The sequence below is a fragment of the Rhinopithecus roxellana genome, chromosome 12 (genome assembly GCF_007565055.1).
Source record: "Rhinopithecus roxellana isolate Shanxi Qingling chromosome 12, ASM756505v1, whole genome shotgun sequence".
Taxonomy (NCBI): domain Eukaryota; kingdom Metazoa; phylum Chordata; class Mammalia; order Primates; family Cercopithecidae; genus Rhinopithecus; species Rhinopithecus roxellana.
Window position 1 is genome coordinate 90,322,010 of NC_044560.1, and position 16,359 is coordinate 90,338,368.

The following is a 16,359-nucleotide window of genomic DNA, read 5'->3' on the forward strand; positions in this document are numbered from 1 at the left end:
GACAGGGTCTTGTTCTGTCGCCTATGCTGGAGTATAGTGGTGTGATCATAGCTCACTGCAGCCTTGATTTCCTGGGCTCAAGTGATTCTCCCACCTCAGCTTCCTGAGTAGCTGGGACCATAGGCATATACCACCATGCCTGGCCTTTTTTTTTTTTTTGGTAGAGAAGTGGTCTCCCCACGTTGCCCAGACTGATCTTGAACTGCTAGGCTCGTTTCAAACTCCTAGGGTCGAGGGATCCTCCTGCCTTGGCCTCCTAACGTACTGGGATTGCAGGCACAAGCCACTGCACCTGGCAATGAGTATCACTTAATGAAGTTGTCACTAGACTGGGACTGAATCAGAAATCCGATTGCCACTTAACTTATAGCTAAGTGATCATAACATCTCAGAACCTTAGCTTCCTTCGTTTCTTTTACTTCACAAGGTAGTTGTTTGGATTAAATAAATAAAATGAGATGATGGCTGATTATAAAGCATAGTAGTTAATGGCAAAGACTAAAATCAGACCAAACTGAGGCCGGTTTTTCCACTTGGTGACCTCGGGCAAGTTACTTAACCTCTTTGTGCCTTATTTCCTCATGTGTAAAATAGAAATGATAATAATACTTACCTTAGAGATATGCGAGATGGATAACATATTAAACATTTAGTACCATGTTTGATATTAACCATACTTTCTCCCAAAGTGAGATCTGTTTTTCCATAGTTTCAATTTTAAAGTTAATTCAAATTTCCCACAAAGAAAATTATTCTCAAATTCACTATTAGAAATATTTGGTAAGAGAAGGGTTAAATTAGAAGTACACCCCAGGAAACATTGGGTACCTAGCATTTAGTTTCTTTTTGTTTGTTTGTTTGTTTGTTTGTTTTTGAGGCAGAGTCTCGCTCTGTCGCCCGGACTGGAGTGCAGTGGCCAGATCTCAGCTCACTGCAAGCTCCGCCTCCCGGGTTTACGCCATTCTCCTGCCTCAGCCTCCCGAGTAGCTGGGACTACAGGCGCCCGCCACCTCCCCCGGCTAGTTTTTGTATTTTTAGTAGAGATGGGGTTTCACCGTGTTAGCCAGGATGGTCTCGATCTCCTGACCTCGTGATCCGCCCGTCTCGGCCTCCCAAAGTGCTGGGATTACAGGCTTGAGCCACCGTGCCCGGCCGCATTTAGTTTCTTTTGCAGCACTCTGGAGGGCTTTTCTGACTCTGGCTGGACTCATCTACCCATCATTTGCCATGCTATTACATTTTGGCTCATAGTAATTCCTGAGGTGTCTCAGGATAATGAAGACTTCCCATGTTCTTGTCCAAACTTTCTAGGACATTGTTGCATGTTGGTTAGAGTGTGTAATAGATCTGGAATCAATTTAAAAAACACACACGTTTCTGGTAAAGTATTATCATTTCACATGTATTTTACTCCAATCTGAAGCTTTCTGAATTTTATTATTTAATTGTTGCTTCCACTTTTAAATTCTTTAATTTGTGTTTACCTAGAACCAGAGATTTTTATGTGGATAGTATAATAATTCAATATCAAATAAAAATCTCTCTGTTTCACTCTCATTCACAGGTCCGCAAGCACATCAATGATCTTTATGAAGATCTGCGGGATGGCCATAACCTGATCTCTCTGTTGGAGGTCCTCTCAGGCATCAAACTGGTGAGCTTCTTCTAATGAATGGCCTCACAATTGTGGCCCCACAAATGACATATTGGTCCATCTCGTTGAGTGCGAGGGCGGCAGCCATCACTGCTTCATCTATTAGGTGGGAGGAAGAAGTAGAAGGAAATGTTAGTGGACTTTATTTCTAACTCAGAATTTACAAATTATATAATTTAAATTGATGTATTATATGTTCTCATTTCTTGAAGTGAGGAATTAGTTATATTCCTTTTTATATCTGCATGTTTTTGCATTACTTTTTCTTTATTTTCTAGATACTAATATTTCAGAAACGGTAGATTCATGTTTAAAGGTTTTTTTAAATTAGGTGTATTTTTTCTTCTTAGAGCTCTAGTCTGTATAGACACCTCTCATTTTCCAATCTATTATGAATTTTTTAAATTTTATGTATTCAGCTAAAGACATGAAGTTTACATTTAAAAGCCCAGGTGTTTGAAGTTATTTTTTTCCAAATCATCTCACTTTCTCCCTTCTGTGATTCATTGAGTCTCACAGATTTGGAGAGCTGCCGAAGTTGCTGTCTGAGCGTAGCCCTGGATATAGAACATCTGGGGTCCTTGAATAATTAATATGCCTGCTTCTTTCCAAAATGTTTTAACATTGATTATGGGAAACACCTACGTATCTGAGGGCAAATCCTGTCTGAGCTTCTTGTCTTGCCAAATGATAGTTCTTCTACTTGCTTTCAGGGATGGAAATCACCCACTTGTAGGCCTACTGTTTTCTATATTTAAGCCTAATGGGAGCAGGTGATTCCATATAGTTCATATTCTTTCTCTCATGCCATAGACAACATAATTTTCATTTAGAAAAGTCCAGGGTTGAATACTGGAAATATCTGTGGAGAAATAGAGAACTGAAGAGATGTATAGCTCAAGTAGTCTGTGAAGACCGGCCCACTCCCTGCCTTTCTTAGTCATTGTTTGTTGTGTTTAAGTAACAGAATTTGGCACATTTGATTTTACTGCTTAAGTGATATTCAGCTCCTTCTAGGATTGGGGCTTGGCTTCCCCTGGGCCCTTTGTTTTGGTTTTGTATCTTTTTTTTTGCCTTGCAGTAGAATTAATTATATATATTTTAATGGCCTAAAATTGACAGAAGCTTTTGTTAGCATAGCCGGCACATTTAATTTCTAGTTCTTGCTCTCTGGCTCACATTTGTAAATCTAATAAGTAATCAGAATTTTACTTCTATTGTGCTGGACTTTATTCTCACCACTCACAAAGTTATATTTTGGGCAATGTGTCTGGTACATTTAATGAATTTGTAATGATCTGATATTGAAAAGTGATCTCTTTTGGTTGTATTGCTTATGTAATAAGTTGAAACTACTTCAATCTAATTTCTTTTCCTAACCTTTGAAAACCTTTAGGTGTTTGTGGAGATACTGATAGGATATCATCTCTTCACCAAAAAAACCATCCAGATATCTCTCTGACAGTTATTGTCACCATGTTTTTTCCCATAGTTGACTTAGAAAAGCAGAAAGGGTAGGAGGCCAAGGAGAATTGAAGATGTGTTTCATCATAAGAAGTGTTCAGTGTAACCATCTGCTCTGATTTTGATTTAGTTTTATATCTTTTTCAGAGGTGGGAGGGTATTTTCATATTTGTTTTTCCTTTTTTTAAAAATGTTGCATTCATTTCCTTTCCATCTTTTTGTTGTGAATTTCTTGTTCCTCTGTTGTGTCTTTGCCTTGGTTGGTGGCCAAAGGAGCCAGCAGGGCTGAAGACCCTCCGTCTGGTGAGCATGCCCTCCTGGCGCCATACAAACAACGAGGAGCAGGAGGAGGAAGATGATGATGATGTAGTAGGTCCTCCTGGGGATGCCAGCATCCCAGCTGGCACTGCTGGCACTGCAGGGCCATCAGAGAGTCTGAGGTTCTCAAGGTCTCCAAGTAGTTCAGTTTTACCGTTTGCCACCTTCTCATTTCACCTGGGAATTTGGGTCCCAAAGAAAGTAGTTAAAACTAATTGTACCTTTTGTCACTGTTAGATGCTTGTGGACTGGGAATTGTTTTTCTTAGCTGAGAAGGGGTGGCACAAAAAGAATAATGGTTTTTGGAGGTGTCAAGTTCCCTTCTGACCTGGAGATCCATAGGTTTCTGGTGGCCTTGCTGTGTTTTCTGAGTGCAGATTGCAGAATTGTGGAAAATTTAGTTGACAGCATGACAATTAATTGCTCACAGCTCCACGGTCCAGACTAACTGGTACTCTCCACCTCTCTGGCCTCTAGGTTCTCATCATACACCCTGTCATTTGTTTTCAAAGCAGCCTGTTTGCAAACTCACTGCATGGAGATACTCTGGCTTTGCTCAATAATATCTAGTTGCTATAGAGGACAGAGATTTAACTTGCATGTTCTTAGGGTATTTATTTTTGGTGGGGGGTACATAAGAGTAAAGATTAGAGTATAAGAGGAGTACATTCTGCCTGCAGGTCCTAAATTATAGTCCAAAATCTTTTTCCAGAAACAAGAATTAGGCAATATCCTCGTTCTCTGTCCTCTTAAAATCATTTTAAAAATACCTTTTGTCTCCCTTCTCGTTGCCTTAGAATCTTCCATTTTATAGGCACTATCATCTTCTAGCCATATTCACAATTAGTTGAGCTGAAATGACTGAGAAAAGGTTCTTACTAAAAAGATTTTTCTTAAACCTTTGACTGAAGAAGTTATCCTGTGCCCAGAGAGGCCTTGACATCACTGTGTACAGATTCTCCTATTTGAGAAGTGTTGCTTAGAAGTGTTGGAGAGTGCCCAGAAGATGCTTCCATCTTTATCTCTCCATGTTTAGGCTACTTTTTGCCCATTTTAATTTGGAGCAATGTTTTTCTCTGTGCAGACACCCGCAACAGAGCTACCTTGTATTTTATCAGCCTTTAATTAGTGCCAATTTGACACTTACAAAAAAGTGGATATAACATAGAGTGATACTTCAGTCCAAATTTTAGCAAAATAAAAGCAACATTAGAAAGTAAGCAGAAAAAAATGTTCTAGGGGTAGATATCCCTTTCTGCGATACTCAGTAGGCAAAGAGACTGCATTCACTTTCTGACTGGTAATAGTTGAGCCTTGGACAGGGTACCAGAGGCACTGGATAGAGATGGGCTTCTCTCCAATGGGTTGTATGACATCTGGGATTGAATGACTGGCATAACTTTCTCAGGAGTAATTATGTTGACAGCCCCACACTATCAAAGTTTTGTTTGCTCTGGGTATTTCATGCTGGGGTAAAGGGTGCCCTTCAGTGACAGCTATGTTCCTGGGAAACTGGTTACTTCCTAATTTTTGCCTCCCATTTTGGATATTTTCACTTGTTTCTTGAGTATATGTAACTTCTCATTTCCTATGGTTAAAAATCAGCTATCTGGTTTTTGTTTTGTTTTGTTTTGTTTTGTTTTGTTTTGTTTTGTTTTTTGAGGTAGAGTCTCACTTCATCTCCCAGGCTGGAGTACAGTACATGATCTTGGCCCACTGCAACTTCGACCTCCTGGGTTTAAGCGATTCTTGTGCTTCAGACTCCCAAGTAGCTGGGATTACAGGCATGTGCCACCATGCCTGGCTAATTTTTGAGGAGCCAATGAAGAGATGGGGTTTCACCACGTTGGCCAGGCTTGTCTCGAACTCCCGGGCTCAAGCAGTCCTCTTGCCTCGGCCTCCCAAAGTGTTGGGGTTATAGGTGTGAGTCACTGCACTTGGCCAAAAATTGGCTATCTTGAGCTCCTTTTGCCATGTTTGTAATAAGGTTGACTCCATCTATTACTGTGCAATATGTAATTGGGACTTTCCACCCTTTCTCTATGATAGCATTTAACTGTGATTTTAGGAGCCATAGAGCCAAACTCTGTTCCCATTAACCTCACATCCAGAATCGAGTTCTGCCACATGTGACTGCAGATGAACCTGAACAGAAGCTGTGGCATTGATTCAGCATTAGTGGTCAAACAGTATTCTGTGTTTGCGAGATGTGTAGTGGTACACAAGGCATTTTGGGGACCTCAGAGAGCCTGGTCGAAACACGTACAGGCCTGGTCTTAGGGGGTGCTTTATGTAATGCTCCCACGCCTGGCTTCTACTGTGAGGAATTCTTGTGTGGTCCTTTAGTCCTTGAAATAAAAGAGAAAGGGTCTGTATGGTTAAATTGTGTAGCCAGAATTAACATCCCTTTTGTTTGTTTGTTTGCAGCCCCGGGAGAAGGGCAGGATGCGTTTTCATAGGCTGCAGAATGTGCAGATTGCCCTGGACTTCCTAAAGCAGCGACAGGTAAGACCATCACATGCTTTCCCCATTCTTCTAGGCTGTGTTGGCATTGGGGCCCTATTTAGAGAGTTTTTTTTTTTTTTTTTTTTTTTTTGAGACGGAGTCTTGCTCTGTCACCCAGGCTGGAGTGCAGTGGCGCCATCTCGGCTCACTGCAAGCTCCGCCTCCTGAGTTTACGCCATTCTCCTGCCTCAGCCTCCCGAGTAGCTGGGACTACAGGCGCCCGCCATCTTGCCCAGCTAGTTTTTTGTATTTTTAGTAGAGACGGGGTTTCACCGGGTTAGCCAGGATGGTCTCGATCTCCTGACCTCGTGATCCGCCCGCCTCGGCCTCCCAAAGTGCTGGGATTACAGGCTTGAGCCACCACACCCGGCCTATTTAGAGATGTTTTTAGTGCCCCTTGTAAGCTCTTAGTAAATGCTAAATCTGATTGACCCACTTCTGAGTCTTAACTTGCTAGCGAGCAATTGTATTCTGGTTAGAGAAATCATTCAGTACTCCTTACACAGAATTTGTGACCTCCTTGAGAGGAAGAATGTTCACAGAGAAGAACATGATGATAAAGATGGAGTTTTGTGGACCCACTTTAGGTGGGGGTCAAAATGAAGATGAAAAATAAACTAGAAAAGAGATGGAAAAGAGGTGTAGCATCCAGGAAGAGAGAGGACCAAATTGGTATATCACGGTGAAAATGAGATAAGGGGGTGGTGTGGATTGTTGAATGCCACATCAGATCTGAGAAAAAGTCTAAGTTGTTAAGCATTGATAACTTAATTGAGCAGTTTAATACAGGAGAAAGATATTTAGAGTATAGTAGACCTAGATATATGAAGGGAGAAATAAGTTTTTCCTTCCCTAGATGAGGAAGACAACAACCCATTTTTAGACATAGGAAGAGGAGCCAATGAAGAGAGTAAGATTGAAAATGAGCATGAGGAGGAGTATTAGTAGTCACAGAACGTTTCACCGAGAAGATACCTTAACGTTATACTAGTCCAGTTTCTTCTTATAGATAAAGAGACTGAGACCCGGACTGGTAAATGACCTGCCTCAAATCACAAGTCAGAGCAAAGCTGGGACTTTAACTCAGGCCTTCTGACATGCAGTTTAGTGCACCTTCCACTATCCATGCTGCTTTCTACACAGCACCCTTCCTCCTTTGCTTCCTAACTGAGGGAACCAAATCCAGGGATTGATGGATGAGAAGCAGAGCACAACTGGTGTGGCCATCTTTGAAAAAGAAAAGAAAAACATCTCTTCTTCTGAGAGACAAGGAGAATGACAGAGGGAGGGGTGAAGATACAGAGATGGTTTGTGGTAGAAAGAAGATGGATGAGGGAGTCAAAGAGTTCATCTGCTTAGAGTGAGCCGTATGGAAAATATTTGGGATATCTAGGGTTGCCAAGCAACAACAGGGTCAACATGACATTAAATGGTATGCGTATTTTTGGAGTCAGTTCATTTTTGTCACTCTTATCAGTAATTCTCATTAACTTAGAAAATTCTCTGTTTGCTCTCATAACAATTTACTTCTGATATAACATTTCTTACTTTCTTGTTGTTTCTCTCTTTGCTCCAATGCATTGTAGGCTCTGTGAGGACGGGGAATAAGATCTTAACATTTTACCTTCATCTGTCATAATGAATGGTCCTCAATTGGCACTTAATAAATATTTGCTGAAATAAATTGATAAATGAAAGGTGGTAGGAGAAGTGGAGGTTGCTGGGAGAAAGCAGCATTGAAATGGCTGTGTGTGGAGCTAGAGGAAAAGGGTGGGGCCCTTACTGGGCAGGGTTTATGAGAAGAATTGATTAGCTAGAAGTCTAAATCAGGACAAAAAGTGACTTTGGTTACTATGATAGAATGAAAACGTGGCCAAGTAAGAACAGTGGATTCAAAGAAGGGCAGGGAGATTGCTAGAGCAGTTCTTGGTAATGGGAAAGTCCAAGATGTAGCTGTGCAGATGGAAAAATAAAAAGTCATCAGAATTCAAAAGGCAGGCAATTTGTGCAGATAGGGTAATATTTGGGACAACAATATAAATGCTAAATTTCCAGGAAAGATGGTAGATGATGAGGCAGGAAAAGAGAATAGGTGCTAGGTACTGAGGTCATTGAGAAAAAGGTTAGCAGAGATTAGAAGGTGGTTTGGCCAAAGGTGGTAGACTTCACAATGAAAGGGGAAAGCGCTAACAGAGGTAGGTCTGAGGAATGTGGACTTGGCTGGTACTGGTAACCCACCAACTGTCGACTGTTGGTGACTAGGAAAACTAAATTCTTGGGGAGGGGACAGGTTTTCCCACTTCTACCCCACTCCCACCATATAGAAGAGGAGACGAAGATACAGAAAAGGGAAAGAACTTGCTCAGATGTAAGGGAGAAATGAGGCTTCCATTTGAGAAGGTCACTAGGGTCCTTTTGAGATACACAAGTTTCAGTTCAATAGAAGAGATAAAGGGAGGACAGCTGAAGGAGACTGTGTCACAGGACTCTGAGGGTATGATAGAGGAGGCTAACAGAGGTGAAGTAGAAGTAGGGTGGTTTGCCCAGGATACTCCCAGTTTTAAAGTTTTAAAGTTTTAAAGTTCCACATCCCAGGCAATTCCTCAGTTCCCAGCACACTGGGGCAGTAAGTCAGCCTGGGGAGAGGGTGTGTCAGGGCACATTGTGTTGCGGGGATGAGATTTTAGGAGTAAAGCAGGTGCTGCGGGAGGCATGGCGGTATGGATATCTGTGACAAATGGAGGTGAGAGCAGGCCAAAGACTGGTGAGAGAAGAGAGGCATCTCTGTTTTTTGTCTTTCTCTCTCAGAACCTTAAAAAAAAAAAAAAAGGCAAAAAAGAAAGAAATCTTGGACCTGATGGCAATAAAAAAGTCACCCACAATACCTTGTGCTTGTGAGGTTGCTTTTCTGGTGAGAATGCAAAATGGCATAGCCACTCTGATGACTTCTTATAAAGCTAATCATATATCATATAACCCAGCAATCCCACTCCTAGGAATATGCCCTAAAGAAATTACTATGCTCACACAAAAACCTGTACATGAATATTCATAATTGCCAAAAACTAGAAATAGTTCACATACCCTTCAATGGATAAATGGGTGAACAAAGAGTAGCATATCTCTATAATGGAATACTACTCAGTGATCAAAAGGAGCAAACTGTTGATTCATGCAACAACTTGGATAGGGATCTCAAGGGCATTATGCTGAGAGAAATAAAAAGTCTGTTTCAAAATGTTGCATGCTGCACTCTGGAAAAAGCAAAACAAGGGATCAGGATCATATCAGTGGTTGTCAGGAATTAGGGGTGAGAGTTGGGTTTAACTACAAGGAGGGGGCCAGCACAAGGGATCTTTTTGGGGTGATGAAAGTGTTTTGTGGTGGTAGTTGCATGAATCTATACATGTGTTGAAACTCATAGAACTGTACACCAAAAAAGAAATCGGTTTAACTATAAATTAATAATGAAATGATGCAAAAATTTAATCAAAACAAAAAGTCCTCTCTGAGTCTTGCTTTTGTTTCTTTTTCAGGTGAAACTAGTGAATATTCGCAATGATGACATCACAGATGGCAACCCCAAGTTGACCCTAGGTCTGATCTGGACCATTATTTTGCATTTCCAGGTAGGGTATGTGAAGTTTGGGATTCCTGCTGCTTGATTTGGACATGGCCTAGAAAGTTGCACTGCCTTGCACAGACAGCATTGAGCCTTCCTTCTCTCTATATGGCAGTGAACAAAGGTGGATGGGAGTTGGAAAGGAAAATTAAGATTGGTCTGGAGACAAGCTGTTGTATCGTAAACCCAAAACTTTCTAATTATTTGCTTAATGAAATGGAGGGATTTTTTTTTTACCCATTTGTGGTTTGGCCCTGTCCTCAGCAGTCTGATTATTAGAGATCTGTTTGCTCAGCTGAATCAAAATGAGGCTCTTGAAGGACTCAGAATATGAGGGTTGAGAAAAGCTGTTGGTGTTGATGCTTTAGAAGGGTGGAGTGAAGGTTCATAATCCTGCTCTAATGTAGACTTTTTCTCATCTCTTATAACCTTTAAACAAGCCTCGTTAATTATAATACTTTAGTATCTGGGTTTGTATATGTGCTGGCAAGCACAACCTTGCAGCGGCCATCACACCCAAGAGCATCTTGAATGTTCACATGGTCACATGGCCTTCCTCTTCCTAAGAAGGCAAATCCTTTTTAGATCTGAATTACTCTTGGAAAAGTACAGCCCTATTTTTATAAAAAGGCTGTTCTTTTACATCCCTTTTAGGTCAAAGCTATTTCTCAGATAGCTCTCTGATACCGAGTTGCTGCACATGAGGCTGATGGATTAGAGGGAGCATTTCCTCAGCTAGTGGGAAGAGAAGGCAGGGTCTGACTCCAGGGATGAGGCCAAGGTGACATCCTAGCTGGGGAGTTGGCGCTACCTGCTGGTTAAAGATAGAACAACAGGTGTCCCTGAATTCCTGAGAGAAAAAGCTGAGTGCTTAGCTTGTTTCTTGAGGCTCTAGTTTGGAACCAATGCTGGCAGTCACCAGCATGGATAGGGCTAGGATTGTGTGGTGGTAACATGTATTTTTGTGGAACCACAGAGTATCCTCAGGCAAGCATTGGGCATGGGGATAACCAGGAACATGAACTTGGCAGGTGTGCTTTGGCAGAATGGGAAACTTTGTTGAGCTTTCATGGAGGACTACAGTTATCCCTTTGGAACTCTTCTGAACAGAGGAGCTTTTAGAGAAATTTGTTTGTTTTTTGGCCACAAATCTGCCCTCACTGTGAGTGACCAATGTTAGTCTCATAGATGTGAGGTAAGGAGAATTTATTCACTGTCTGTATTCACCCCAACTACTACAACTAAATTAATTTTTTTCTTTTCTTTTCTTTCTTTTTTTTTTTTTTGAGGGAGTTTCACTCTACTTGCCCAGGCTGGAGTACAATGATGTGTTCTTGGCTCGCTGCAACCTCCACCTCCCGGGTTCAAGCGATTCTCCTGCCTCAGCCTCGCAAGTAGCTGGGATTACAGGCACCTGCCAACACGCCCAGCTAATTTATGCGTTTTTAGTAGAGATGGAGTTTCACCATGTTGGCCAGGCTGGTCTCGAACTCCTGACCTCAGGTGATCCACCTGCCTCGGTCTCCCAAAGTGCTAGGATTACAGGCGTGAGCCACTGCACCAGGCCATAACAAATGTTTAAATAGAAAAAACATTTTGTTTTGCTCTTGTTGCCCAGGCTGGAGTGCAATGGCACAGTCTCCATTCACTGCAACCTCCGCTTCCTGGGTTCAAGCGATTCTCCTGCCTCAGTCTTCCGAGTAGCTGGGATTACAGTCATGTGCCACTACACCCGGCTAATTTTGTATTTTTAGTAGAGATGGGGTTTCTCCATGTTGGTCAGGCTGGTCTTAAACTCCCGACCTCAGGTGATCCACCCGCCTCAGCCTCCCAAAGTGCTGGAATTATAGGCATGAGCCACCGTGCCCGGCCAGAAAAAACATTTCCCTGAAGCATTTAAAAATTTTATTTCTTTCTGTTTACTAGTTTTCAGAATAATTAGTTGGTTCCCTAAGATTCTCCAAAGGTGACCAATAATAGTTTCTTTGTTCACCATCATTTTTTAAAATATCACTGTGACTCATGGATTTTTAAACAGACTTAATGTTGTTCCAATCAAATACAGTTATTCTTCTTCTTAATAAAATCAAATAGCTCCATCTTTGGCTGGAAAGAGGCTTTCACGTTGACTCTGAGTCCTTTGGCATGACCACAGTGGTCTTTGATAATTTCCTTTGTTTCTTGTGTGATGAGGTGTTCCAGACTCTTTTTTTATATTTTCTATCCCAAGCCTGAAATTCTTAATTTCTCCTAGGAACTGGTTCTCTATTTATTGACCACAGTCTGAATGCTCCTAGGTTGCGCATTATTTCTTTCTTTCTTTCCTTTTTTTTTTTTTTTTTTGAGGCAGAGTTTTGCTCTTGTTGCCCAGGCTGGAGTGCAATGATGCCATCTTGGCTTACCGAAACCTCTGCCTCCCGGGTGCAAGCGATTCTCCTGCCTCAGCCTCCCAAGTAGCTGGGATTACAGGCGTGTGCCACCACACTCAGCTAATTTTTTTATTATTAGTAGAGATGGGGTTTTACCATGTTGGCCAGGCTGGTCTCAAACTCCTGACCTCAGGTGATCCACCTGCCTCGGCTTCTCAAAGTGCTTGGATTACAGGCGTGAGCCACCACGCCCGGCCGATTGCCCATTATTTCTAGGCTTTTTCTATGGACAGAGCTAGGCAATACTTGTATTATCTCTAAACAACAACAACAACAACAAGAAACCAAGCAAACAAACAAACAAAAAAACCCCATGAATTTGTGCTGGTATTTCAAATTCAAATTTAGGATTGCAGGGTTTTATTTAACTTATTTGACTTTATATTTCTATCTTTTTTTTTTCTTATACTGAAAATCTTGATCTTAACAGTAATGTTGTTACCTACTCTTTTCCTACACACACAGAGATCTGTAAAGTCGTATGTATTACTTGTAATATATTTGAATCCAAGTAACAATGTGAATGTTATTGTTAGCAGTATGATTACTTAGAATTTTATTATTGCATTGCAGTTCTTTTTGTCCTTAGTGTATATTTTCTAAGGATGTGCAAATAATTATATTTTATTTCATTTATTATTTTGAAAAAGTAGATGAGGGTCTCACTATATTGCCCAGGCTAATATTGAATTCCTGGGCTCAAGTCATCCTCCTCCCTCAGCCTCCTAAAGTGCTGGAATTATAGGCATGAGCCACTGGGCCCAGCCACAAATTACTATATTCTAAAGTCACTTGAAATAATTTATCTCTGTTGTTGTTAAGCCACAAATTCAATACACAATTAAGGTTCATTTGTTTTTATTTGCTTTCAGTTCTAGGGGGTTGCTTTTTTCCTTTCAATTTTACCTTACGTTATGTAGATCATTTACATTGTTCCAAAGGGAAATTTTAAAAAGTTAAATACAAATTGTGTTCAGAGAAGTCTAGCTTCCATCTCTGCTCCCTCCATTCTGTATCTTCCCTTTCTCAGTAGTTAGCTAAATGTTTTAAAACACCTTTTTGGTTATAATTTCTATTGTTTGTTTATTTTAGGAAAACGCTGTCATTAAAAACAACTTTACTGAGGTGTAACTTATATACCATCAAATCAACTTATTTTCCTTGTGTAATTTAATGATTTTTGTGAGTTGTACAACCATCACCATAATCTAGTTTGGGGACATTTTCATCATCCAAATAAGATCCTTCTTGTTCATTTACACTTACTGCCCATTTTCATCACCAGCCTCAGGCAGCCACTAACTTATTTTCTATTTTAATAGATTCACCTATTCTGGACATTTCATATAAATGGAATCCTATGATAGATGGTCTTTTGTATCTGGCTTTTTTCACTTAGCATAATATTTTTTGGTTCATCCATGTTGTGGCACATATCAGTACTTCATTCTTTTTTTATTGCTGAATACTCTGTTGTATGGATATGTCATGTATTTTGTTTAAATATTAAGTCAGTTGATAAACATTTGAGTGGTTTTCACTTTTTCACTTTTTTTTTTTTTTTTTTTGAGACGGAGTCTCGCTCTGTGGCCCAGGCTGGAGTGCAATGGCCAGATCTCAGCTTACTACAAGCTCTGTCTCCCGGGTTTACACCATTCTCCTGCCTCAGACTCCTGAGTAGCTGGGACTACAGGCGCCCGCCACCTCGCCTGGCTAGTTTTTTTGTATTTTTTTAGTAGAGACGGGGTTTCACCGTTTTAGCCAGGATGGTCTCGATCTCCTGACCTCGTGATCCGCCCGTCTCGGCCTCCCAAAGTGCTGGGATTACAGGCTTGAGCCACCGCGCCCGGCCCCACTTTTTCACTATTATAAATAAAGTTGATATGTATTCATACCATACCAATCTATGTGGGTTTATGTTTTCATTTCTCTTGTGTATACATGTATATACCTAGGAATGGGATTTCTTGATTGTACAGTAAGCATGTTTAACTTTTAAAGAAACTGCCAAATTGTCTTCCAAAATGGCGTATCATTTTACATTCCTACCAGCAATGTATGTGGTTTCCTGTGTCTTCACATCCTCACCAGTATTTATTGTCTGTTGTAGATTATAGCCATCACAGTGAGTGTGAAATTGTATCTCTTTGTGGTTTTAGTTTGCAGGAAAATGTATTATTTAATTGAATTCCACAAACATTGACTGGGAATCGGTTATGAGCAAGGTCTTAGGTAGAGTCTACAGAAGATAGACGGCTGAGTGCAGTGGCTCACACCTGTAATACCAGCACTTCGGGAGGCCTAGGTGGGCAGATCACTTGAGGTCAGGAGTTCAAGATCAGCCTGGCCAACGTGGTGAAACCCCATCTCTACTAAAAATACAAAAATTAACCAGGTATGGTGGCACACGCCTGTAGTCCCACCTACTCAGGAGGCTGCAAAGCATGAGAATCACTTGAACCCGGGAGGTGGAGGCTGCAGTGAGCCGAGATTGTGCCACTATACTCCAGCCTAGACTACACGAGACTCCATCTCAAAAAAAAAAAAAAAAAAAAAAAAAAGTCTACTACAGAAGATACAAAATTGAACTATATATGGACTATCTAGTTGAACTTTTATTTTTTAGGAGAGTGGGAACAGACATACCATAAAATAACTTGACAGAGGTTTAGAGAATGAGAGAGGTATGGGTTAGGATGATGGGACACAGTATGAACTCAACAGTGGGCAGCAGTTACCAGTAACAACTTATTGTAATTATTAATTGACTTTATAATTTCCAGGGCTTTTGACAGAGTCCACTGTTCTTTTTCCTGTTACCAATTTTACAGAAAGGTAATAGCAACTTTGGCCTAATCTGTCTTCTGCATGCATATTGGCTACCTGCTTTTCTCTGTTATTTCAGCACAGCCAAATGCCTATTTATTTGTCTTCTTGTAGGTGAGGGCACTGCTCCCAGAATATTTTCTCAGTTTTAACTATGAATTCCTTTTCTTTGCCGTCCTGAGGGCTTGGTTTTTGCCTATATTAGCTAAGTGTTCCGGTGTGTGGGGAAAGGGTCTCTGCTTGTAAAACTTTTGATTGACTGATGAAGGATCATGTGGAGTGCCCCCACCCCACACCCCCAGCCTTGTCTTGCATCAGATTTGGCATGGTATGTCTCTTGCTAGTTTATCTGTCATTGTAGTTTTCTAGTCTTTTGTTATTGAACATCTATTGGCTGTTCTCACCAAGAACGTGTGCTATGTAAAGCCAAACGGAAATTAATAGTAGAACTGCTACATGTTAGGGAATCAGCAACATTGTTATTACGGTCTGTCTCTGTTATTGGTGTTAATGAAGTAGAATAATAATGTACATGTAGACATGGGTGGTAGTTTTCACCTCACAGGAATTATTCAGTTGAAGGAGAAGGGAGAGGCTGGATCCAGATTAAAGATTTGCGCTTGCTGATGAGGCTGGTATTATCGATAACTTAATGCAGAGGTTTATGGTTTCTAAAATGCTTTAACACATTTTTTTTTAATGTGCTAAATGGTAGAGGTTCTTTTTAATTTTAATTTGAGTTTTTAGTTTTGAAAATCTCAAATACTCGGAAGAGTATATAACAGATCCTTATGTGTGTAGTTACCTTCAGAATTTAACAGGTGTTAATTTTGTTGTGTTTGCTTCAGGGTTTTTTTTCTCTCTTCCTCTTTAAAGCAATAAAACATCTCAGATACATTCAACTTTCTTGCCCTCTCTGCTCCCCAGGTAAATATTATCCTGAAGTTGATGTGTATCATTCCCATACATGCTTCTGTACATTTACAGCAGATGAGGTATTCATAAACAATATGTACTGTTGCTTGTATGTCTTTATATTTGACACACATAGTATCTTTGGTATATCCTTTTTTCCCCTTTTTTCTTTTTTTTTTGAGATGGAGTCTTACTCTGTCACCCAGGCTGGAGTGCAGTGGTGTGATCTCAGCTCACTGCAAGCTCCGCTTCCCGGGTTCATGCCATTCTCCTGCCTCAGTCTCCCAAGTAGCTGGGACTACAGGCGCCCGCCACTTGCCTGGCCAATTTTGTATATTTTCAGTAGAGATGGGGTTTCACCGTGTTAGCCAGGATCTCGATCTTCTGACTTCGTGATCCACCTGCCTTGGCCTCCCAAAGTGCTGGGATTACAGGTGTGAGCCACTGTGCCTGGCCTTCCCCTTTTTTCTTAAACTTTATTTTTGAAGTTTATCTGTATTAATAAAGGGAGACCTGATTTGTTCTTTTTTTTTTTTTCTTGAGACGAAATTTTTCTCTTGTTGTCCAGGCTGGAGTGTAGTGGTGTGATCTCAGCTCACTGCAACGTCTGCCTCCCGGGTTCAGGT

The 16,359-nt window shown here is 40.9% G+C and overlaps 1 protein-coding gene across 18 annotated transcripts in view; it reads left to right on the forward strand.

Moving 5' to 3' along the window:
• Positions 1-16,359, forward strand: part of LOC104675570 (microtubule-actin cross-linking factor 1) — a 392,257-nt gene that overhangs the window by 149,066 nt on the left and 226,832 nt on the right. For 13 of the 18 annotated variants that reach the window (XM_030942495.1, XM_030942497.1, XM_030942493.1 and 10 more), the window contains exons 3-6: positions 1,565-1,654; positions 3,392-3,487; positions 5,864-5,941; positions 9,478-9,570. In XM_030942495.1, coding sequence (XP_030798355.1) covers positions 1,565-1,654; positions 3,392-3,487; positions 5,864-5,941; positions 9,478-9,570 — 357 coding nt within the window. The remainder of the gene's footprint in view (positions 1-1,564; positions 1,655-3,391; positions 3,488-5,863; positions 5,942-9,477; positions 9,571-16,359) is intronic. The other 5 variants (XM_030942502.1, XM_030942512.1, XM_030942508.1 and 2 more) reach the window with 1 other exon arrangement.